General features: G+C 43.4%; 1 protein-coding gene across 11 annotated transcripts in view; it reads right to left on the bottom strand.

Annotated features, from left to right (window-relative positions):
- Positions 1-200: 200 nt before the first annotated feature.
- Positions 201-24,473, bottom strand: part of LOC147015161 (uncharacterized) — a 61,772-nt gene continuing 37,499 nt past the window's right edge. For 3 of the 11 annotated variants that reach the window (XM_085849681.1, XM_085849670.1, XM_085849673.1), the window contains 9 exons: positions 23,809-24,071; positions 16,661-17,453; positions 13,346-13,709; positions 12,965-13,084; positions 8,931-9,054; positions 5,947-6,027; positions 2,861-3,007; positions 643-749; positions 201-448 (listed from right to left, as the gene is read on the bottom strand). In XM_085849681.1, the coding sequence (XP_085705807.1) occupies positions 331-448; positions 643-749; positions 2,861-3,007; positions 5,947-6,027; positions 8,931-9,054; positions 12,965-13,084; positions 13,346-13,709; positions 16,661-17,453; positions 23,809-24,071 (2,117 nt within the window). In that variant the 3' untranslated portion in view covers positions 201-330. The remainder of the gene's footprint in view (positions 449-642; positions 750-2,860; positions 3,008-5,946; positions 6,028-8,930; positions 9,055-12,964; positions 13,085-13,345; positions 13,710-16,660; positions 17,454-23,808; positions 24,072-24,473) is intronic. The other 8 variants (XM_085849672.1, XM_085849676.1, XM_085849679.1 and 5 more) reach the window with 8 other exon arrangements.

The raw sequence follows: 24,473 nt of genomic DNA, 5'->3' as shown, positions 1-24,473 counted from the left end.
ACCTTCCATCACAAAATAAAATTTGAAAAGCTGAGCTAAATCTAACCTGCTAATTTATAGAATACAAATGCTTATTGGTTCACACAATAACTTTCAGTAGAAATTGTTTATAATTATTTTTTTATTTCTTTAGAATAGCTCCTGAACCATTTGTGGGTGGGTGGGGGATAATCTGTACTAAAAAGAAAAAGAAAATAAAGTAATTGTAAAGAACTTTATTAGTTTTAGATCGATTTTAAAACTGGGATATAACTGATGAAACCAACTTTAACTCGCATTCCAGTATTATTGGTCAATGGATTTGATGATGCCGAAGAATTTCCAGTCAGGTCAGCTTTCAAAGATCAGCTGAGCTTCAATGTCCACCCGGCAAATGGGACACCTCTTGTTGGTAAGCAGCCATTGGTCAACACACAGTTGATGGAATAAGTGCATGCATGGCAGTCGCCTGTGGGATGGAAAGGGCACAGAGGCGTTTGAGCACGGAACATGCATCGTACACGGTGTCCCAATGTGCAATCGAAATGTAACGTTTCATTTCATCTCCGACAATACTCCGTTAACCACATTTTGACACACAAACGTATCGAAACTGGTATCGATGTTCCTCTCAAACGACGCAACGATCTTCTTTTCCATTACCTGACATCTTCCCCTTCTTCAATAATCGAGAGGCAGATGGTACATTTTTCATCGTTGTCATCAACTCCACCTGTTCCTCCCTCACGCTTGACCATCTGCGATTTCTTCTGTTCGCACACAAACTGACAGTCAAGCATAAAAGCACGGCACAAAGAAGATCCCAACAAATTGTCATTGTGAACCAGACATTAAACGCCGACGACTTACCGTCATTTTTTTTAGCTCACCTGTTCGAAGAACAGAGAGCGATAGCGATACCCCCAGTGTGAGCGTCCGTGAGAAAATGTTAATTTTTGGTGCAAGTTATTTTTTCCTCATGTTTTTATCTCCCACACTATTTTTTTAGACGCCCGATATATATATATATCGGGGCGTATAATGTGATACCGGTCGTCCGTCTGTCTGTCTGTCCGTCCGTCAATTCCTGTCCGCAATCTAACTCCCAAAGTTGTCAACTTTCACGTTTCATATTTGGTACATAGGTACAGACTCTGGAGACGTTGTGTTGTGACATACGTTCATCATCTAAAGTGGTTGCCATGGCAACCAGGATGCTGTTTTCCATCCGTTCCTGTCCACACTCTAACTCCCAAACTTTTCAACTTTCATGTTTCATATTTGGTACATAGGTACAGACTCTGGAGACGTTGTGTTGTGACATACGTTCATCATCTAAAGTGGTTGCCGTGGCAACCAGGATGCTGTTTTCCATCCGTTCCTTTCTGCACTCTAAGTTTTCAACTTTTACGTTTCATATTTGGTACAGACTGGAGACAATGTATCGCGACATACATTTGTCATCTCAAGTGGTTGCCATGGCAACCAGGATGCTGCTTTCCATGTCGTAGCATAATTCTGTATATACCTTCTTGTTCGGGCGGATATTGTGCTCACTTGCGCTCTTGTTACTGATTACAATATACAAATACATATATTGCTTTAAAATTATTTGGATCAGACTTCACTGCAATGCTTTATAAAAAATATTATTAGACTGGTCTTTTAAAAACGATAAATGTATAAACAGGCGAGCATTGGGTGGCTTTGACACCAACTCTGGTTTTTTTTTTTTTTTGGAGTACAAGTTGAAACTTTGTTTTCCCCGAAAGTACGGGCCTCGGCTTACTACTCGGAATCGACTTATCTATGGTTTAAGAGAGTGCCCATGATGTGCTGTACCTCTACATGACAACAAACATGATGAAGAACTCTTTACATTCATAATTGATCCGCAAGGTCGTCAAACAAAGCAATTCAAATTGTATGCACAAGACAGCTAATTAATAATCATGATCCTGGAAGTACCGTAGCTAGCGATGCGTTGTGAGTGTCAGGGAGGAATTAACACTTCTATTGTCCTGCCTGACAGTTTTGCTCACGACCGCAGTCGATATAAATTATCTAATTCGACTTGTACACCGAAAAACAAGGTAAATTACAGCTCTCTACTCGAATATCAAAAGACTACAAACACATCTTAACGGTTCCAGAACATGTGTGACAATTCTTGGAATAATATATGGCATCCAAACAGCAAAGGGCAAGACAATTTCCTGAATTGGACAAAAAAAAATCAAATAAAATTGATAAAGCACTACAAATGTGCATGAGCATCTACAAAATGTTTGTACCTAAATCAGATGACTAAACACCAAACAATCTCTTCAGGGGTACTGTGATTGTTTTACAATCTTGAGATGAGGATCAAAAAGGCCCGTTTAACATCTTGGCTGAACGATGACGTACACTGAGTTTTGGTTCGTTGCAATGATTTTGTGTGGATCTAAAGCCGACAAATGAACATTTACAAATGGAACGGCACTCAGAACGCATACCTCTGCCAAGTTGAACAGTAGACGTTTTGTGTCTCACTAATAGGCCGGATCTGTATCCGGGCCTCATCCACAACCTAATTGCCTTGTTCTTGTCACACACTCAACCTGTCCACCAAGTTTCTTCCAAATCCTTCCATAACCTTCACGAGATATGTTATACATTGTTTTTGGTACCATCTCTCAATGGTGAAGAATCACTTTAAAAACTCTGGTATCCGGATCTTCACCAAAATCTAATCAATTCATCCATGTCAAACATCCCACCGATTGACCAAGTTTCATCAGGATCTATCCATAACTTTTTGAGATATCCTGCTCAGACAGACAGACAGTGGTGAAAACATAACCTCCGTCCACCTTCAGTGGCAGAGGTAATTACGTACATAAGCGAAAGCACGTACATAAGCACCGACATCATTCTCAGTGATCAGGCACTTCTTGTACTTGTGGGGATAAGTGTGCCTTTCAATTGTGCTTTGTGATGCACCGCGGTTGACGCTTGCCAAGCGGTCCAGCTGTAACAGGTCCTGCTGGGAGAAGGGCAGAACGGAAGACCATATTGGTATACCATTACAAAAAGCATTAAGGCTGCAATGATGAAGCCACATCATTAACACTATGCTACTGCGTTCTGAGTGTATGCAAAAATACTAAGTGAAGGAAGATGGCACTTATAAATCATTGCAAAGCAACATGGAAGAGACAACGGACTGCTAAAACACATGAGTTGCACCTCTATCCCGGATAACAATACATCGTGGATGCCTGCATAAAATAAACTATGCGACAATCTAAATTAACTGCAGTAGGAATTTGCCAACCAAAAAAAAAAAAAATAAAAAAAAATCAGCATCTTCAGAAATTGCAAGTACGGCCAAACATCATATTTGTGGATTCCGCCATGCACTCTTACCTGTGAAATGTCTATATTGGAGGGCCACTGACTAGCGGCAAAAAGAATAAATAAAAGTCGCACAACGAGAAAATTTGGTGGACTGTGGTCGTTCAAAATACAACGACTGCACAAGGCGTACAGAGAAGTCTTAACATGGGTGCAGTTAATGCCGAGAGGAGACGACTCGGCTGGTACTGCAGAGGCAGTACACGGACATTGTCTGCTGAAGGCAACAGCACTAACAATTAAGATTCTAAGCTTCTGGAAACCGAGCTGACCTCAGAATAATTATCATATTGTAACAATCCAACTGGCTCATCAATAATGGCATTCATGGATAGGACCGTCTGCCTGACATACCTGATCTGGTCCATATTAGGTATCAGTCCACCTTTTGTGGATCATCCCAAATGCTCTCAAAATAAATTGGGATCATCACGAACCAAAACGGTCCCAGCAATGGAAACAGTACTTGTGCAAATCCAACTACATTAAATAAGATGTATGGATGTATGAAAAAAATCATACAAGAAAAACAGGGATGGCCCGATCTCCACCAAATTTTGCATGTGTATGTGTTGGTAGTACCCGGGGTCAGGTCCATCCATTGGGACCATACTCTGTGTAGAGTGTTGGTGCTGCTTAAGCAGTCTCCTCGGCTATTGGGCACAATCCTGGGCAGGTTTCCACCCCGACAGGATACCAGCAAGCTGGCACTCATTTTGCCGACCTCGGAAGGATGACAGGCAGAGTCAACCCCACCTGATATTAATTCAACAGCCGAGTGGGATTTGAACTCAGGATCCTCGGATCCCAAGCCCAAGGGTCAGGTCATTGGCACAAAAAAAATATATCCCCCCCCCCTGCCATTTCAACACCACCAAAAGAGCGGCTTCTTGGGATTTACTGCCACAAGGAGGTTTTGGCAATCACGCTGGAGATGCTGAAAATAATCAGATTAAAACAAAAGGGAACTAGAACGGCACTCTTGGACGTCACGCCGTCGACAGATATGCCTCCACCCCCATCATTACACATACTTGCACCAAGTTTAACTTGGATCCCTTCAGCCATTCTTAACTTATTGCGGTAACGTAAACTTATCATGGACGGACAGCCGGAAAACATAATGCCTCCAGCGACTTCATAAGTGAAGGCATAAAAAGGTGAAGGAAGGCTGTCCTTTTGGAATGTGACAATACACATCTTTCTGGTGATGTTATTTGTGCTTGTGACGTAACTAACAGCAGTGTGAGCCAGGCCGTGGAATTGCGAAACAGAGATGACATAATTAAACCATGCTGCAGAGAAAAAAAGAAAAATCCGTCATGGCAAACACTTCGGTAAACAATGTTCACTTCGGTATGTTCCAAAGGAGAAATATCACACGTCATCACCATTTCATAATTAGTGGGATGATGCATCGAATTTTGTCATGAAAATGGAGATCAGGTCAATGTAACATGTAATTCGAGGCTTAAAATCCTCTAAATTTCATACAAATCCATATATAACTTTTTGAGATATCTAACTCACAGACAGACAGACACAGGTGAAAACAGCTCCAGGGTACAGCACGACTCGTCGAGAAACGTTATGAGGCTCGATCAAATCCTGAACTAGTCTCGCCACTCCGATGCAGGTTATTCGACCAAGTGCAGGAATTTGTAATTTGTTCATGGTGCCGGCGATATCTCGCCAACTTCTTGAAGGAAACCATGGGATCTTTAACGCCCATCAACGACTCGAGCTGGCAGAGGGCTCTTCAGGCCCAACGTCCATCAGGGGGATGGCATACATATTGATAACTCACCCTGCTTGTGAACCTTATAAGGTGACAGTTTATAGCTGGGCCAAGATTCAAACCCAGGCTTAGACAGCTCAGAGGTGAGTGTGTATACCCGCTATGCCATCATGCCAGCCCGAAGGTGAAACTCAACCTTGCTGCAATTTGAATACCATCATATTCGATACACTCAAGGTGTGCTTCAGTTGAGTTCTTGTGAAATTGCCTATTAATTACTGACGTGAGATGGAACAAAGGTCCACATAAATACCTGTTGAGGCCTTCTGCCCGACTCATTTCAGCCATGATGATTTGTGCTGGATCAGAGTAACAAACTACGCATGAGCCCCTGAGAGGTAACCTTGGCATTTGAGGGCCAAATTGAGCTTGGTGTACTAAAGTAATCAATTTTTCAAGGACTGGAAACCTAAGGTGTTAATTGGTAGTTCTGAAGAGAATATTTGAAGGTAATGCTGATTTGTGTTCACTGGGAATTTAATGGGTTTGCAAATTCAGAACCTGAGCTTCGGATCTCTCCTGATAAGTTGTATCGGACGGTGAAGCCTGCTTTACTTATCAGGGATTGGATGGTTCTCCAAGCAAAACACCAAATCGGTATCCATCTCTCCTCATCACCATTCTTTTGTACCATCAAAGTGCATCACTCAGAGCCTCAACGAAGTATTCATTAGGCATGAGGTTGTCCTAATCAATCATTATGAGAGATTTTACAGTCGGCAGTGTGTGCGTTGCACTTTGAAAAGCGAACAATGGCACAAAAATCAAACCTGTGTGCTGAAGAAAAGACTGCGAATGCCACGTGACAAGAATGTACCATGAGCAGCATACCCTGTCATGTCAGGCAAAGCCTACGGGAAGAAAATAGGGAGGAGGTTAAGGTTAATGGTTTGGCAGTGACTGGAAACAGACAGTAGTGTAGTGAGGATCACCAGGACAGGTATTAAATTTTTATTTATTCATACGCAGCTAGTGGCTGCTTCGCTGCATCATTTTCTGGGGGTGGGGTTGTGCCGCTGATGCAGTGCCCCTATTATCAGTAAGCTGGTACTCATTTCGCTGACCTCGGATGCATGGCAGACTGAATCAACCCACCTGGTGTTCATTCAACGGTGACAGGATCTTAAGCAAGCCACCTTAACCGTTATGCCAACACCAGACTTCAGGTATTAAATAAATGAGCAGAACTCTACGAGGTTGGAAGTTTGAGGTACCACAGAGTCTGGGGATTCAATTCGCTTCCAAGTGGAGAACTGCTGACATGTCATTGATGCTGTATGTGATGATGTGGTTTAAACAAACAAATTCCAGGAAAAGGAGGGTTGAGAGTGCTCGTGGAGCACTGTTGCGTCATGGATTTCAGACATGCACCAGTGATGAACAGACTTCATGAAGAGCTCTGGAAGTGGCATGGACAGCTTCACAATTTCAACTACCAAGGTGGTGACAGAGAAAAAATAAATAAATAAAATATCATATCCTGCATATTGATTTATAAAAATAGGAAGGAAAAATAAACCGATTTGTAATGCATCATGCCAAAGGATTTTATTTTATCATATCAAAGGATTTTAAAGAAAGATCGTATATTTAAGTTCATTCTATGAACCCGTTTTCAACTTGACGCCATTGACAAAGTACCGAAAACTTTTCCATTTACTCTGTAATTTTCATGTTTACGTTTTTTGATGTGGTGTGTCAATTTCTCCAAGCTGCACCACAACATCTATGCTGCTCTCCCCCGCTGTGCATTCCACCAACTTGGTTCACTGACTCACCACGCATGTATCGCTTCACATGCCCAGGACGATCCATTCGGCCTCACTCTCACGCTGTCTGTCGTATGAAGTGTTATTGCTTGACCCTTGTTGAGTGCTTTTTCATCAAACCTTCCCAAAACCCTTCATCACAAGTGGAAGACGACCAGCAAATGCCCCAGCAGGTACTCCTGCCAAGAGGGCTGGTAAAGCAATTAGTTTGGACGTGAAATTGGATGAGAAATTGCACGAGTGTGGGGAGTGTCGGGTGAACATCGGCCGCGTGATCGGGCAACCTCCCTCGACGGTGAGGGCAATTATTACCAAGGCAGCAAAAATTAAGTTAAGCACTGAAAGTGTGACCCCAGAAAGTGCTGGTAAAATTATGAAGGGTAGAGACATGATATTGGAGAAACTCTTAAGTATTTGGATTGAGGATCGAAGTCAATGAAACATGTCCAAGAGTTCGATAACGATCCAGGAGAAAGCCAAGTCACTGTGGGAGGACTTGAAAAGCACGTGCGGGAAGTTGCACAGAACCAAAAACTTTCACTGCAAGTCATGATTGGTTTGAACGCTTTAAGAAGTGTGCAAACCTGCACAATATTTGTGTGACTCCGGATGCAGCAAGTGGCAGCAGACCGCTTCCAGGACGAACAAGGAAATTATTTTTGGAAGGTGCATACTCGCTCAAGCAAATAAATCTCAACAGCAACCTTGGGAACACTATCAACAAGCAAAGAAACCTGACCAGCAACGCATGAAACTGGCCAGATATCTTGAAACTGGTCAGGTCAGGTACGGGAGCATGCGCCAGAGCAGCGCGTCGCTGCGTCCGCTTTCACTGCATCCGCTCCAGGGGCCACTGGCTGGCCATCCCTCAGGCAGATGCCACAAATCAGCCCCATTTCAACCGGTTCACCGCAGACTGTGTTTCCACAAACGAAGGTGGGTCACAGTTGATTGGAGGGTCAGCAATAGGGATAGTAACACCCCTGACATCCAACTCAGCTGGTGGATTAGCCTGGTACAGCCTCTCAAAGTAACCGGCCCAGCGGGCCTTCACTTCAGACTCCTCTGCCAAGAGCCCACCACCCTCCGCTCTAACTGCAGTGTACCGAGGGATGGGCTTGGAGGAACGCAATGCGCGAATCCCCCTGTAAGCAGGACGAGAATCACTTGACCACAGTTGATGCTCTACCCCCCCCCCCCTTACAGATTCCTCGCACATAGGCCTCCTTGTCCACCCTCAGCGCACATAGTTTTACGCCTCAACTCCCTGAACAGCTGAGCTCTGCCATTAAGCCTCGCCCTGCAACTGGTCAATGGTATCCAGTGTCCCTTGACATAAAATTCTTCATTGCCCTCCGGTGAGGTCTAAGACATCCACCAGCAACATCAAGGATGGTGGTCTTGAAGGCACTCCACAACTCTTCAGGATTCACCAAAGCACCCAGACCCCCCAAATCCCCACTGTCTGTTCGCAAACTCCTCAGCTACTCTCTCATCCTTGAACTTGCCAACATCCAGCCGAGGCTGGGATGGTACCATTCTCCAGGATTGAAGGTGCAACTTCAGAGTTGCTACAACAAGACTGTGGTCAATATTGAGGAAATGAGCACTCCGGTGGACCGAGCTTGCGCAAGGGCTTTTGGGAATGCATCTCACACATAAATGGAAGAATGCTCATGTATCCCTCATATGAATGTATTTTTTTTTTAAAATAATAATAATAAAAATCTTCATTTGTAATGCATGAAATATCAAAAGATTTCAAAGAACCATGACAATAGGACAACGTAGAAAGAAAAATCTGACAAGTTTGGTATGACGAGGTAGAATATGTAAATCAGAGGGAAGATTGGCAAATTGTGCTGTTGGAAAAGGAGGTGGATTACATTCAGAATAGTTTAGGGCTCGCGAGATGCCGTAACAAAGCTTAGTATGAGATCTGAATTCAAATGAAAAACTTCCACCCAGCTGGGAAAGTGCATTACCACAGGCAAAGCGAAGTGATGAAGTCGAAGTGCACCATGCTGCTGGTGTGGAAGATGGGGGTATATTGGATGGCTCTGGGGATAACTGGCCTGTCCTGCAGCCCCTTGTTCCATATTCATGTTCCTGTAAAAAGAGATATCACAACACTGTCCACGTCGATTACATTCAATTCCATCTACCACTTTCCTTATTCACTATACAACTGATGCTGAAGTCATGAGGGTAGTTATGGGAAGAATTTTCTCAAGTACCAGCATGTGTTGTCCTCTTTTCAACAGTTATCAAAACAAACGAACTGGTGGATAGAACAGCCAGCTTAATACCTACACCAAGGGGATAACGTACTCTTCAATGCAAAACCCTGCCTGCCAAGTAGTTGGATGCTGGTTTGTCATATCAAATTCCGTTGGGAATAGAACACAAAGCAAAAGGTAAGTATGATAACTTTGAGCAGTCCTACCAGTCCTCAGGAAGCTCAGACAAGTGCAAAAGGCACCTTTTTATGACGCAATCAGGAAATCCCTTTAAAGAGGGGCTGTTCAGCATGAGCATTTGCTGCTCAAGGTAATTGGTCCACCTATAGTCCTATACGATGGTCCTGTGATGTAAAGATTGCGACATCAAACATTTGTGTCAAACAATCAATGGATTGAGAAATGCACTTTCAAAATGTCTGTCAGTATCACGTGTTTTATGATGTAGTGCATCAGAATAAGAATTTGCCAATCGACTCAACCTTTTCTAAGAATTGCATTCGAGCAGGGGTGCTCAACCTGTGGCCCGTACGTGGCCAAATGAGCAAACAGATGCGGACTATGGAGCGAAGTGCTTTAATTATAAAGGACTTGTTTTGCTTTTCCTGCTGCCCCCTCAACGCCTACAACTGCTGCGGTACAACTGTCTCATGAGTGCTGTGAAGGCGAAGTGTTAGAATGAAAAGCATTACAATCGATCTGTATTGCAACACTGACAGATACAAGTAGTATGCAAAAGACATCACTTCCACTGTGAGATGCATAATGCGTCCGCAGTTACGGGAGACAAAGCAAGGTGTTTACGACAAGAAATATACATGTGCTGGTGTGTGGCGACCATTTCATCAGCGGTACTCGGAAATATTTCCCCGTATTGTATGAATTGTATTAACGAGAAATCATCTAAATGTACATTTTATTCATTTGTATTCTCCATATTCTCATAATAAAGGCTTGTTGCATAATCGAGCACAATAAATTTGATGACAAAAGCCCAATTTGTTTAAAAACAAAAACAACAAAAAAAAGGTGATTTTTCTCACCAATAAGGGCTTTCACATTTTTTTTTCTCCATATTCTCATAAAATAAGTTTGTTGAAAATTTCATGATAAAACCCAAAATGGTAAAAAAAAAATGAAATAAAATTAACTTGTGGCCTGGAAAGAGAGACGGACAGACAGACATACACAGAAGCAATTGCAATATTAACTTGATGTGTATGTACATAAACTGTATTACCACAATGGCATTTGGCACCAGTGTGTGTGTTATTGGTCATTGGTAATTGGTTGTTATCTCTATATAGGGGTTTCAGAAAGTGGAACGAAGTCCTCCCAGGTTGGCCTCAAAGTATCCACCTTTATTTCAGTAAGGAGTCATGATTCATGGACCAAGCTGTGAAGTATTCTGTTCTCAAAGTTTTGTGCTGAGGGCTCTCTTCAGATAGTTACTGAGCCCTGGACAGCTCTCAACCGTCGGTCGTTTGTAGTAATATTCCCCGAGTTGGTTTTTGATGCCTCTGAGGTTCTTTGTCATCATTCCCGGAGCTCCATCTATCACTGGTACAACTTTGGCATTCTTCAGCTTCCAGGATCTTTTCACTTCATTCTTGGTATTTGGTCATTTTCTTGATTTCTAGTCGCAATGCTTTGTTTTCGATGTTCACGCTCGATGGGATCATGAGGTCGACGTGAGCGGTACTTCCATGTTTTCAGTCCATGCTTTTGGTTAATGTTCCCACAAATTTTCTAGAACTGGGATCTCAAAGTTTTTGCAGATGTGCCAGTGGTTAACATTACAAACTCTGTTGTGTCGTTCCGTGTACAGCTATTCTGACATGAGATTTTATTTTTCTCCTCCTCCTCCTCCTCCTCCTCCTCCTCCCCCCCCCCCCCGTCACTCTGTCTATCCTCTCCTTGCTCCCCCCTCTGAATAAAATGCAGGACTCTCCTCCCACACCTCTGTGTGTGTGTCTGTGTGTCTATGTCTCTCTCTCTCTCTCTCTCTCTCTCTCTCTCTCTCTCTCTCTCTCTCTCTCTCTCTCTCTCTCTCTCTCTCTCTCTCTGACACACACCCCTCCTTCCCGCAGTGTATAGCAACGTTTTATGAGGTGTCGCTCTCCCCACCTCCACCCCCCCCTTCCTCGCTTTTCTCACATTCAACCCTTCTTCCTCGTTCTTCTCACCTTCCTAGCTTCCCCTTCCTTCCCTCAGTCATCTCTGCCTCCCCTCTCTCTTTCTCCACCCCCTCCCTTTCACACCCCCGCCAGCGAAGCGACGGGTTGTATTTCCTCGTATATAAATATAATCACCATTATTTTTATTTGTATTTTCCATCAAGTTGTGTTATCTTTATATCAATGTAATTGAAACCAAATCTATTTTTTTTTGGTTTGTTTTTAATCATCTATCATGGGAGATGAGTAGCACTGTTGAAAGGCAGCATTTAGTGCCCATCCCAAATTGCCCTGATACAATCTTCAGAGGCCATAAAACAAAATATGTCATGGTTTTTGTGGGGCATGGGGGTAGGGAGTGTTTCTCGGAGCATCACAGTGTATCACGGGGGGCGGGATCCGAGCCACAGTCACTCAATACAGTCTTCATGTAACAGCAATCTTGGATTTCTGGCTTTCCCTTCAACACGACAGGACATGTCAATTTGGAACAACCTTGTTTTTGCTCAAATTAGTCCAATTATTTGATTTGAATCATCAATTTGAGGCTACGAGAGGGCATTTCCTCAATGAAGAAAGCAGGAAGCTCAAAGAGAAGTTTGTAAAATTTGGAGGGAGCTGAAAGGTAACACTAACTCATTGACCGAGCTGTCAGATGCCACCGTTTAAAAGAGAATTGCAGAATGGAAGTAGAGTGAACATTTTTTTAAAAAGCACCATTGCTCTCAATCACGGAGTCACGTATTATATATGGGGGTGGGGGAGGATGTCAAAAAAGAAATGCCAAAATGAAGTTACATATTTTGTTTGGCCCTTTAAACCCCTGCGAGGGTGGTTTGGCTACGAGTGTACTTGGATGGGTGTTCAAGGAATGCAATACAAATATGATGATGAATCTAGGAATGAAAAAATATTTTAAAAATGTAACATTTGGTGGAAAGCTTCAAAGCTGCTGAAATAACTTTCAACCCATGACAAAAATAAACTAGAACGGCACTCAGTTGAGACCATACCTCCGCCAAGCTGAACAGTTTACATTTTGTATCCCACTGATAGGCCAGATCTGCCTTCCAAAAACAAAATTTAATTGGCTTGTTATTGTCACCTAACCAACTCATCCACCAAGTTTTGTCATAATCCATCCACAACTTTTTGATACATTAGGCCATACTGTATATATCGTTTTTGGCCCCATCCCTCAATGGTGAAGAATTACTTAAAATATTCTACGATCTGGATCTTCACCAAAATCTAATCAGTTCGTCCTTGTCACAAACCCAACTTGCCCACCAAATTTCACCCGAATCTGTCCCCAACCTTTCGAGATATCCTGCACACAAGCAAACAAACAGACAGACAGGGGTGAAAACATAACCTCCATCCATCACAGATGGCAGAGGTAACAACCTGACACCCCAACGACAACAGGCATCAACTTGGCCGAGTTTATACGATCGAGTAAGCGCCTCTCACTTTCTATTGGATAACGGATGGATATAGTAGAATATTTAATTAATAAAAAGGTTAATACGGTAAAACACAAACCATAAACAGTAGCTGTTACATGTAGCAATCTGGAATAACATGGGACGAAAGGCTTACCAAACGAAGTCTGATCCGTGCCGCACCTGGCCGGCCATGGTCTGTGGTACATGGATGTGTTGACCGTGCCCGTAGTTGGGATGCATGCGGTGTGGGTGCTGCGGGGGTCGTTCTCGCACTCTATGGTTACAGGCAGGTGCATGCGTGATATGAGAATCAAAACTGCATGCATTTGAGTAAAACTCATGCTCACCGAGCCATGGAGGCAACCATAACATGAAATGCACACAACGAGCATGTCATTGCAATTCTCTTACATCTAGAAAGATTTGTAGATTTGGATTTCTTCAACATAAAACGTTGGGAAAGTAAGAATAAAAGTCAAACATTGAGCAAAAGTAGCGTAAATAATGCTAATGCCTGCTACCGGGATCTGTGTACCTGGTTCGTGGCATTGCCCGCTCCCGTTCGATTTCCCGGAGACCCTGCTGTACAAGAAATTGCTGGTAAAGGTTTTGCCGAGGTGGTGCAGTAGGTGTGTTCGGAGGTCCCAGGCCACCTTGGGTGCCCGCCCCCAGGCTCGCGACAGTGGGATGAGACGTAGGCCCTAATGCTCGAGGAAGATTGCTCGATAGTAACGAGTTATGCCCGGTGTTAGATAGGCCGTAATCGTGCGTCGTGGCCTGCTGCGGTACCGGAGCCGGTGCCGTGGACGCCACCACCCCTGAATGGTGGTAGTGAGAAAGAGGGTAAGGATGCTGGTGCTGGTGCTGGTGCGAGTGACCAGGCCTTCTCATTGGACCACCTGCAATGGAACCAAAGATAGAAGTGTGAAGGAGTAGAGCAAAATGGGCAGTCTAACATCATGGAACTCGCATTTTACATTAAAATTGTACAAAAGCTCCATGCTCAGTAACTGTACAAAGCAACTATTTCTTGCGATGAGGGAAAAGATGGATGAATGTGAGCAAGACATGGTTGCAGGGTGATTGGTGTCGCACGAACTCGGCCCATCAAAGTATACCCGCCGTGCTCCCAGGCCTGCCAAGACCATGACTGTGTATGCCTTACAGTTCATCTGTCAGAGCACGCTGTGCAGGCTCCCACAAAGCATAGGGAATGTTAATCGAGACTCCTGCTGGCTGCCTTCATACCCTCACTTTTCCTTCTCTCCATTCTCTCCAGTCACCAGTAACCCGTGTACAAAGCATTCCTTCTTTCAACTCGTTCTTTCAAAGATCATTTCTTCCTCTGGCTATTATTGCCTCATAAACCTAACCGTCAATCCTGTTGACCTCAGATATATTTGGCTTTCTATAAGCAAACGGTGAAATTAGAACACGATATCTAATATACGCAATTGCACGCCAAAGTATGCACAAGATACTGGACACTACACACAATAGGTTAGGAATTACATTGTCCAATTCGAGATTACACGATTGTGGAATTTTAACAGCCTCTTCCTCCTCCTCCAGCTCTCCCCATATGCCCTTTTACTCCCCTCCAAACCCATCCAGGACCTGGCAATTATCCAGTCTAGAATGCTTTAGGGGCCCTCTATTATATTCACAAATACAAAGGAAGTTTCACCTCCATATATGCCCCTCTCCTCTATCTCCTTTCCTGCACTCCTCTGACATGTCCCCTACCCAATTTTTTTTGTCATCTTCCCTTCTCTTCCTTTCAAAAATTTATCATCTTGGTTTAAAGAGAGCACCACAAAGCAGCCCCCTCTCCATGTTTCACAAATCAGCAGGCCCTTATTGTACGTTGTGAACCTTTGAACATCAATAAAATATCTCTGCACGAGGCAAAGTATTTATTGCTTTCCTATTATGCAGAACTTTTTTTTTTCTTTTGCAGTTATCTCCAAGCTACTTTGTCATCTGAAAGTGTCTGGCCCTTAGAACCTGTCCAAACAAATGGGGTCATACGTCCTCGATTACACCACTGCTTCTTTATGTTCCCGGACAAAAGATATTTCAGTCATGAGTTGGTATCGTCTTTCACTGTGAATGGCATTATCTTAGTGGTAACACTACCCTCAAAGCCAGCTTTGAGGAGGTAATTTGCGATTATCTGATTTCAAACTTCATTTTGAGGTCTTCTAGGTTCACAAGTACAGTACACACATCTAATTGCCCGTTTAAACCTGCCATGCATCTCTGGCTGCCTGGTGCCCAGGAGCCACGAAAACTTCGAGGGAATACAAGTGGCAACAACTAGAAACGAAACTTCATGGTCGATGAAACTACCCAAACCCAAGGGCCACTGCAGGCCTCAATGACTGTGAAGTGAAGCCTGTCCCATGCTGATGATATCGTTTTGAGTAGACCAAGTCCAAAGGTGACAAACTGTTGCTTACATTTAATTTTGTGGAATTTCTGGGTACCTGGGTGTGAGTACTTGGTAATTACCTCTGCCACCGATGGTGGACTGAGGTTGTTTTCATCTGTCTGCTGTGAGCAAGATATCTAAAAAAGTTATGGGTCAGATTCAGACAAAATTAGGTGGACAGCTTGGGGGTGTGACGAGGACGAATTGGATTTGATTTTGGTGAACATTTGGATCCAGATAATCGAGTTTTTTTATTTTTAAAAGTTATTCTTCACCATTGAGAGATAGGGCCAAAAATGATGCATAGCATGATATTTCAAAACGTCGTGGATGATGATAAAACTTAGTGGATGAGTCGCGTAGATACCAAGCAGATTAGATTTTGGTAAAGGTATGGGTGTCGATCCGGCCTATCAGTGGGATACAAATGTAAACTGTTTGGCTTGATGGAGGTATGCACTCCACCTACCGTGTGCTGTTCTAATTCTCTACAGATTAGTCACCCAGCTAAGGTTTGGTAATAAGAATAAAATCGAAATGAATGAGAGGTAGCAAGAAGAAAAACAAAGATTGCCAACCCAAAGAAACAGTCCACAACAGCCAAATTACTTTTGAAAGGATATTGAACATGGAGATGAAACATTCCCATCTAATGCTGTGGAGCCCTGTGGCAGCACAACACCAGAACAGATTTTTCTTTAAGTCCCATTCTATCTTGAGAATCGAAAACTAGATAAGAAAACTCAATGAGCTATCCACCACCCCCAAACTACTTAAACCCCTCCATCATTCAATATATGCCATTATAAGTACTGTATTCATTTATTTAATGGCATTAAAAACGAATTGGTGCCAATTTACCACCGGAAATGCAAATGAGTACAGTAAATGAAATCATAAATCGTAGAATGAAAAGCAAGACATAACATGCACACTCAACTCAGTACCTTCACCACACCATTGTGGAATTGCAAAAAAAAAATTTCGGCATTTCAGACTGCTTATGCTATGGACAGGGTAATTGCCTAATGTTGATAGGCCTGTCGCTATGACATTGCATATTTGATATAACAAGCATGCAGCAATTTAGACTAATGCTTGGTTAACAACACAACTGAAGACATTTAGGAAGAATCAATTGGTTATTTCAGACACTTTGCACAACTTTGGCTTTCATCAGAAGAGAACACAGAACATTTTGGGATATGATGGCAATGTGACAACATTGCCTGGGAAACAACTCGAGACATTTCACAGTGAAGGTCCGTGCCGGATTTCACGTTATCATCGCGGAACTACACTGGGAAAAAGACAAAGACAAACAACTGAGCAACAAGGTGAGACTTTCTTTGGAGAAGCCTCACAAACCAGTAGTGTATCAGGCCAATAGCGAGCATTGTAATCGGGAAAACTCACATGTAGGTGGAAGAAGGTTGTGGCTTTGAGGCACCACCGGCTGACTTGTTGCAAGATGCCCATATGCAACCGCCGAGTTAATTCCTGGATCCATCTGGTCATGCCGTGGCTCAATGCGGGGTCGGGCTACTGCCTCCAAGACCAATGGTTCAATATCAGGCAGTGGAGGCCTGTCAAGGGGAGGGATTCCTGCCAGTGGATCGTGTAGCAGACCATTCGACCTCAGGAAATAATTGTCACACCGTGCTGAATCTCTATTCAGTTCAGAGGTATCAGCTGAGGGTGGATGCCAATCACGCGAATCAGTTGTTCTGGTCAGTTGCCTATTAAGAAAGGGTGCCGGTGGTGCTGGAGGTGCTGGAAAGAGTGGTACTGGTGGTGGCAAGATTATACCATCTTGCCATCGCAAGTGGGTGAGGTCATTGACTACACTGTTCCTCCCACTGATCTCGCCATCCATATGTCTGGTGAAGCTATCCGATTCAGGCTGCAAGATTCCACGAATGCTATGCCCACTGCTATTGCCAATGTTAGCACCACCACACCTTTTCTCACCCAGCAATCTTTCGTGGGAAGATGACAGACTATGCATGTTGCGTGCTGGGACTGCTGACTGACCGTTTAACCACTCCTCATGAGTAGAGGGTATAATGGTGCTGCCAGAGCTCCATCCCTGAAATCGGCAGCGTGGGTTCTCTGCCTGACCGCAAGCCAATGGAGATCCAGGTATAGGGACTGTACTTTGAATCTGGCATCCGGAGGCAGAGTTGCTAAGATCCACTGGGTCGGTCTGCTGCAAACAGGGTGGGTGCACATGGGGGGTCAGAATAAGGGAGAATGCATGGCACCAATCTTAAGTGCAGTACATACAATACTGAATATAACTTGATGATGCTGGTAATCAAGTTAAATGGGACAAGACACCAGATGCTTCTGACTATGAAAGAGATGTGGGTTAAAAAAAAAAAAAATCACAAATACCAGTGCATTAATGTGAAATAAATATATTTTCTTTTTAAAGATACAAAAAAAACCCAAAAGCAAAAACTGTAGACTCGAACCATGGTCCCAAGTTTATTCCAGAGAATTTACAGAATGACCAGGAAAGAACATTCTATTTGAAGTTGATAACATTATTTTTCAACATCATCCTTGACTTCAAGGCAATTTATCGAACGTCGCTCTAGCAATGTTATCTCGTCTCAAAACAAACGTCCATCCTTCTACCCTGAAAACCTCTCTACGGCAGCAATGACAGCCTCATCGGAGACAAATATCTTCACTCTTGAGCTCAGATTCCAGTCTGGGGGAAAAGGTAGACGTTTGAGGAAGTGAGATCAAGTGAACAAGCAGGATGTGAAAGAATTCGCATGGCACAATTCTTTGGAGTATCCACTGCAACGTGTATGGGATGTGCAGATGCATTTTCCTGGAGAAGCCAGACCAACTCTTGTGAGCTTTCAGGAGGTATTTTTCATCATATATTTCCGAAGATGGCATAATTATTTTGCATAATTTGGCCATGATAGTCATACCTTTATGCAGGTAGTCTACCATGACAATACCTTCACAGTCGCAGAAAACTAATGCTATGACCTTGCCGCCGGAGGCAGCAGTCTTGAAATTATTGGAAGGGTGCAGACGAATAACTTGTGGTTTTCCACCGTTTACTTTGTTCTTTTGATTCAGAATCAAAGTGGTCTACCCAGGTTTCATCCTAGGTCACAATATGGCCAAAGAAAGCCTGTGGATTGCATTCAAATTCACCAACACGTTGATGTGAAATTTGCATCCTGGCCCTCTTCTGCTCCAGTGCAGTTACATTGTTGAGCACCACCTTTCCGAGACCTTGCTCTCGTTTAGATTTAGAAGCAAAATCGTTTCAACTGAAAATATTGCTAATATCATGGACACAGGTTAATTGTCTGGTGGTGATACGCCTGTATGCCATCACGAGTCATGAAAAGCATTCACCGAGTCATGAACAGCATTCACCGTTTCTTCAGATGTCACCTGAGTTTGTCGCCCTGTGCTTAATCTGCAACCATTGAATCCAGCAGACAACTACTTAACTTGGCTGTATGACAGGCTATCTTGGGTGTGATTATTCCTTTGAGATGGGGAGACAGGATGGCCTAGAGGTATGCACAATCACTTCTAAGATGTATAACCTGGGTTAGAATCCCGATCCAGCTATAAACTGCCATCTTGGTGTTTCAAAGGCAGTGATTCAATATTGTGTGTATTGTCCCTCGGATGGACATTAAACTGGGTGTCCTATCTGCTGGCATTCGTTGGTGGACGTTAAAGATCCCATGTTAAAAGATGTCCTTCACTAAGAGTAGGAGAGCTATCGCCAGCACCATGGCCAAAATCCAAATTCCTGCTGGAACAAGCAGAGGGTATTACATCAGCGGCACAGTCGGGTCCTCAGCCAACGATGCCTTCTGCTGCATTTGAACAAAGAAGAAGCTACTGAAGATTCCTTTGAAATGCAAATATTTGATCACAGTTCGATAGTTGATGCATTCCATTCCCACAACTAGTTTTATAGATGGAAAATAGAAAATAAGAACAGATTCAATAATTTTTCATAATTATAAATAATAAAGTTGAAGCAAATATATTGTTATTGTTAGCCTGATAGCTACCTGGATGGATAGCCGAACAATTTCCCTTTGAGGCTTACAGCAGAGATTCCTGGACATTATTGGTGTGCACAGGATAGGAGGGCGGTAAAGCACGCGTACCAGAGGTGTTCACCAGGACAGTAGCACAAGCGTTTATACTCAAACACATGACAAATAGACAACACAAACAACTGAAATAAATGTGGGGTTTAATTAAAATAAATCAACTATTTACAATGGTAATAATTCAAAGGGTAATAATAAACCTACATTACGATTTGAGGTGCCTCCACACAGACTTTAATACAGACAAGGGGACAGAATAATAAAAGAAAAATCCCTCCTTTATCCCGGCACGTAGCTGTGTGCCCAGAGTTTATTTTCTGGAGCTTGATGTTCAACTAACCGCTTCGTCACTGCATGGGAAAAATGCACCCAAAATGGTGCTAAGCCACTCTCTGGGCGGAAAAACGTACAGGTGGCAATTCGGGCGGTGATACTCAACACCAGGGCTCAGAACTTGCCGTGCAACTTCTTTCGATCGATCGCACTTGCTGACGCCACTGCTCTGCAAAATGGTGCCGTCTCTCTCCCCAGTGGCACAACACAAACCTTCGAGGTTAGTCTCACATGACCCAGCCAACAGTCAATGGCTAGTGTCTTGCTCCATCACGCGGGCAAGTTCGCCTCAGCACAAACACGAGAATCATGCAGCCTTCTTCACCGTGTCGAGGGAAAGCCAGTCGTAATGCCCTTCTCTTCCAACCGCCATCCCCTGCCTCTCTCGCTCCTGTCCCGCTCCGAACCTCATGGTACCGACTGTGATCTGAACCTAACTCCCCTCCACTCTAATGTCACACCCATCAATCATCCACTCCGGGGGCGTGGTTTGCTAGCTGTCACCCCTGGAGGTGGGGTTTCTTGCCTGCTTGGACGTGCAGCTCAATTTTAAGGACGTGATCCCTTTTTAGCACTGATCTTGAAATGCCAAAACATAGGAAAAAGTCATAGGGGGCTGTCACATTCTGGGAGAAATTATCCTTCAACCCTACCTAATTTAACAGCAGTTTCCCTACTTAAATTATGTTGTGATATCTCCGACACGTCCATGGACCAAGCAACTCGACAATCCTATCGTTCCTATAAAATTCCTCCATCTACCCCACAAATACAACAATATACTTAATCGGGTTCCGACACTTCGAGAGGCGGGAAACTTCTGGGAACATAACACAACACAATACTGTCGGAGCCCGCTATTCACGGGGAATACATTCCTGAAAAATGCCGCGAATGTCGAATCCGTGAATGTCGGGGCATTGTTTCAATGGAAAAAGGGGCGATAGGTTCTCAGCGGTTCGTGATTCATGAGGAAAAACCGTGAATACACCCACTAAAAAAAAACCTTCAAATACACGAAGCACAGAGCCACGAATGTCAAAGCAGGTCACATTTTATAAACCGCGAATACACGGGGTTCGCGAAAATCGAGGTCCGAAGTACCACAAAACACAAATATTTTAATAAGAACAAAAGCAAAAGTCCATTTATGTGAGCCTGTTTGGTGTTCCCATCAGAGCAAGTACCTTAAAATAGCAGATATTAAACAGATTTGCCTATTTTTCCCAAAGGTTTGTGCAATTTATGAAAAAAAGTATGAGTACGCAGTTTAGTAACGTCCTTGTCCAACATCCTTCAGGATCACAAACTCCAAGAGCCTCAAACTGCTAATTCACCATATGATAACTGAGACAAGGCACACTTGCACTTGAGCACAGCGGTCTTTTCATTTTGATACATATAAATCACAAAAAAAACCAACAATAATTATTGTACTAGAGCTAGTATTATAATACTCTAGTATTATAATACTAGAGCGGTCGATGGCATGCCATCGCAAATCCCCACACTTCCCACCTAAAGCAAGGTTCAAGGATGGCAAAAAGGTTTCACCAGGAATGACCCCATGTCAAATTTTGAGTTAATTTTTTTTTCACCGTTTGGACCCCTGTGACCCCAGGTCCCCCCACTCGCCGGGGCATGGACTGGGGTGAAATAAAATAAAAAATCGTGACATTATTTCATGCATCCCTCAATGTTGATTGCATATATGGTTTCTTTTTTTTTAAATGGATAAAAATGGGACTTTTAACCCGGCCCCAGGGGGGTGGAGCCAAAAATGATGCTGCTCTTGCACATTCATGCCATGTAGTGATCATAACTACCAAGTGTGATGAATTTATGCCCAACCGTTTAGAAGATAAGACAGACAGACATACCCGATTACAATATCCCCTGTTTCTCCCCCCCACCCCCCAAAAAAGCATGGTAATAACAAGCTATTGTTAATGACAACACAGCGGACTCAATATCTTGCTTGACGCATATAGATGATATTTGGCTTGCAAGATTAATTGTTTATGCGATGTAAAAACAAATAAGCGAGTTCAAAGGCCTCAAAAACTGCTTGGTTTCACGGCTGTGACGATGCTCGTGATGACCACATTGGGATGCATCTGATGATGGGAATGATGACCCGTCAGGTCATGGACTACATCCTGATGGGTGCAGATCCCATGAAGCGCTGGTGAATTTCACCAGGAACCATCGCTGGGCACATCACGGGCAGCTACAGTGGCTCTGGACCCATTGGAAATCGGCAAGGGGGGTTGACCCCCCCCCCCCAAGCGGCAATCATTCGGGGGTACTGGAGCGCCTTCACAGCCTTGAGACCCGTGCAGTGCTCTGGGCCAGGCCCGAATTAGGTGCCAGTATGATGAGGGAGAGGGGAGGAGTTCCCCACCCCACACCCTTGCAAGAATGGGATGGGGGGGGTCAGCTCAGCGCCAACTCCTGGCGGCACTGAGGTGTACCTGATGGTTTGGCGCACGCTTATGTCACTGAATGCCTCATCATCATGCCCACAAATTGCTAGATACATAGCAATGCTTATAAACGCCAGGAGACGCCAGTGTTCATAGCTTTGTTTAATTTCTGCAAATGCAAGAAGCTCTAGAATCTCTTAACCTGAGTGTAATTTCAAAATTTGAACTTTTTAATTGACCTCAGCAGCACTTCCAACAGCTTTAAAAAAAAAAAGTATTAATTTGTCCAATTCAGACATTGTGACATTCCAGGCGTCTCCGGGTGATGTTTGTTATAACCGATCGCTCATGGCTCGCCAAGCCAGCACAGTCATATTAAACACTGTCTGGAGACGACCACAGTTTCAGTCCTCTTGTTTGTATTTAAGTGTGTGTGGAGGCGCTTCAAAATTAGATTTAGGTTACCTCACGTCTTGATTTGTTTCCATTTTAACTGTTGATTTTCTGTTTATTAAATCATTATCTTACTATAATTCACCGTCTGTCCATCTGTCTGTTCCCAGGTACCGAAAAAACGGCTGAACCAATCACAACCATTTTTTGGGTGTGTAATCCTGGGACCCCTTTGAGTAAAATAGGCATAAATATAATAACATGACCCCTTGACGGCTCCCGTAGGGAGTGGGTGCTTCTAGGAAATATAATAACATGACCCCCTTGACGGCTCCCGTAGGGAGCGGGTGCTTCTAGTTAATTTAATTTGCTGGTGTCCATGTATCTGTTGTGGGTTCGAGTACAACCCATGTGCCTCCGTCCTTTGCCGCCCTTTCCTTCACGCGTGCACCATAATCTCCGAGAATCTCAGCTGTAAGCCTCCAAGAGAACCGTTTGTCCATCCGTCCAGGTAGGGGCTCGACCCACTGGACACGACAGTATTAAGCCGACTAGCTCGCATGGTTACAAGTAAACGATGATGTGGTGCATCGTCCTGATGATCTCCAACAATGGCGAAACCATGGTTGGTGACTCCACTGTCCTTTACCTTGACGGTTAAGCCTCGTTCTTTAAAATACACTGAGGTGTGTGCTGCTGAAGCTATCTGGGCAGGAAGCAAAGCGATATGCATGCGCTCATGGTGCATTTATCAGGTCAGAAGGGCTGACCTCGTTTTGGTTTATTGTTAAGCACAACCGCAACCCCACCTCCTGGTTGGTAGGGAAGTAAGGCAGAGGTAATATGCTCACATGGTAGAAGGACATTGTTGCTCGCAGCTTCCGCTGATAATTATGGGACACGAACTGTGCCTTTCTGTTCTACCAAGCTTGGAGGTTTCATATCTACTGTATATAATCAGGTATTGTTTGTTGCACCATGTAAAAGTCACGTAAACACACCAAATACAAAGAGAAGGTTACTCACTGACATTACACTGCTACATCAACCAACATGCTCACATTTTGTAGAAAAAAAAAAATGTAAACAGGAATAGCAAAATTAGTATTTAAGTGAAAATTAACTTTTGCTTTAAGTCGGTCTGCATTAAAAAACGTAACCAGTTACATCCTTTAAAGGTACGGCAATATCATTTAACAGGACATTCGGTGACAATGAACTTAACACTGGTGTTGTGTGCACTTATGTTCTCTCCACCAATGAGTGAGGTCAGTTGCAGATTGTGAGTCGTGGAACAAACCTGGTCACGTTGCTGCCGACCATGGACTGCCCTGTTGAGTAAAACTGAAGATGACAATGCCTGGCAAGCAGTTGTAGAGCCATCGGAGAATGAGCACATCTGGCCATTCTGACCAGGCAGTGTACGACGGGAACATGATGGGCCAGCAAATGAGGTCAGTTGGCTTGGAGTGAAATGCTTTGGACAACATTCAGGAAGGCGGGGCATTGGTTCAGGAAGGACAGTTTCATTTTGCTCAGTCGGCTCTGAATTTCGAATCTCTCCTATGGAAAAACATGTCGAACAAGAAACAGAGTAATCAGAGATTGCTGACCCTCGCCGGGACTTGTTTTGTGTGGTGTTTGTGTACTGTTGTATTATATAATTAATGAGAAGGGCACTCGGTAGAGCACATACCTCCGCCCCGTAATACCACGAGAACATATCTGGCCCAATACATTTTTGAAATATCATGATATATATATATATATATATATATATATATATATATATATATATATATATATATATATATATATATATATATATATATATATATATATATATATATATATATCGTTTTTGAGCCCCATCTCTCAATGGTGAAGAATCACTGAAAAAAATTATCATAGTCCGATTTGGATCTTCACCAAAATTGAATCGATTGCTCCTTGTCACACACCCAA

Source organism: Eptatretus burgeri, chromosome 12 (genome assembly GCF_056783735.1).
Source record: "Eptatretus burgeri isolate ZD-2024b chromosome 12, Ebu_testis_v1, whole genome shotgun sequence".
NCBI lineage: Eukaryota > Metazoa > Chordata > Myxini > Myxiniformes > Myxinidae > Eptatretus > Eptatretus burgeri.
The sequence above is the reverse complement of the archived record's forward strand: the minus strand, read 5'-3'. Positions and strand labels throughout refer to the sequence as shown.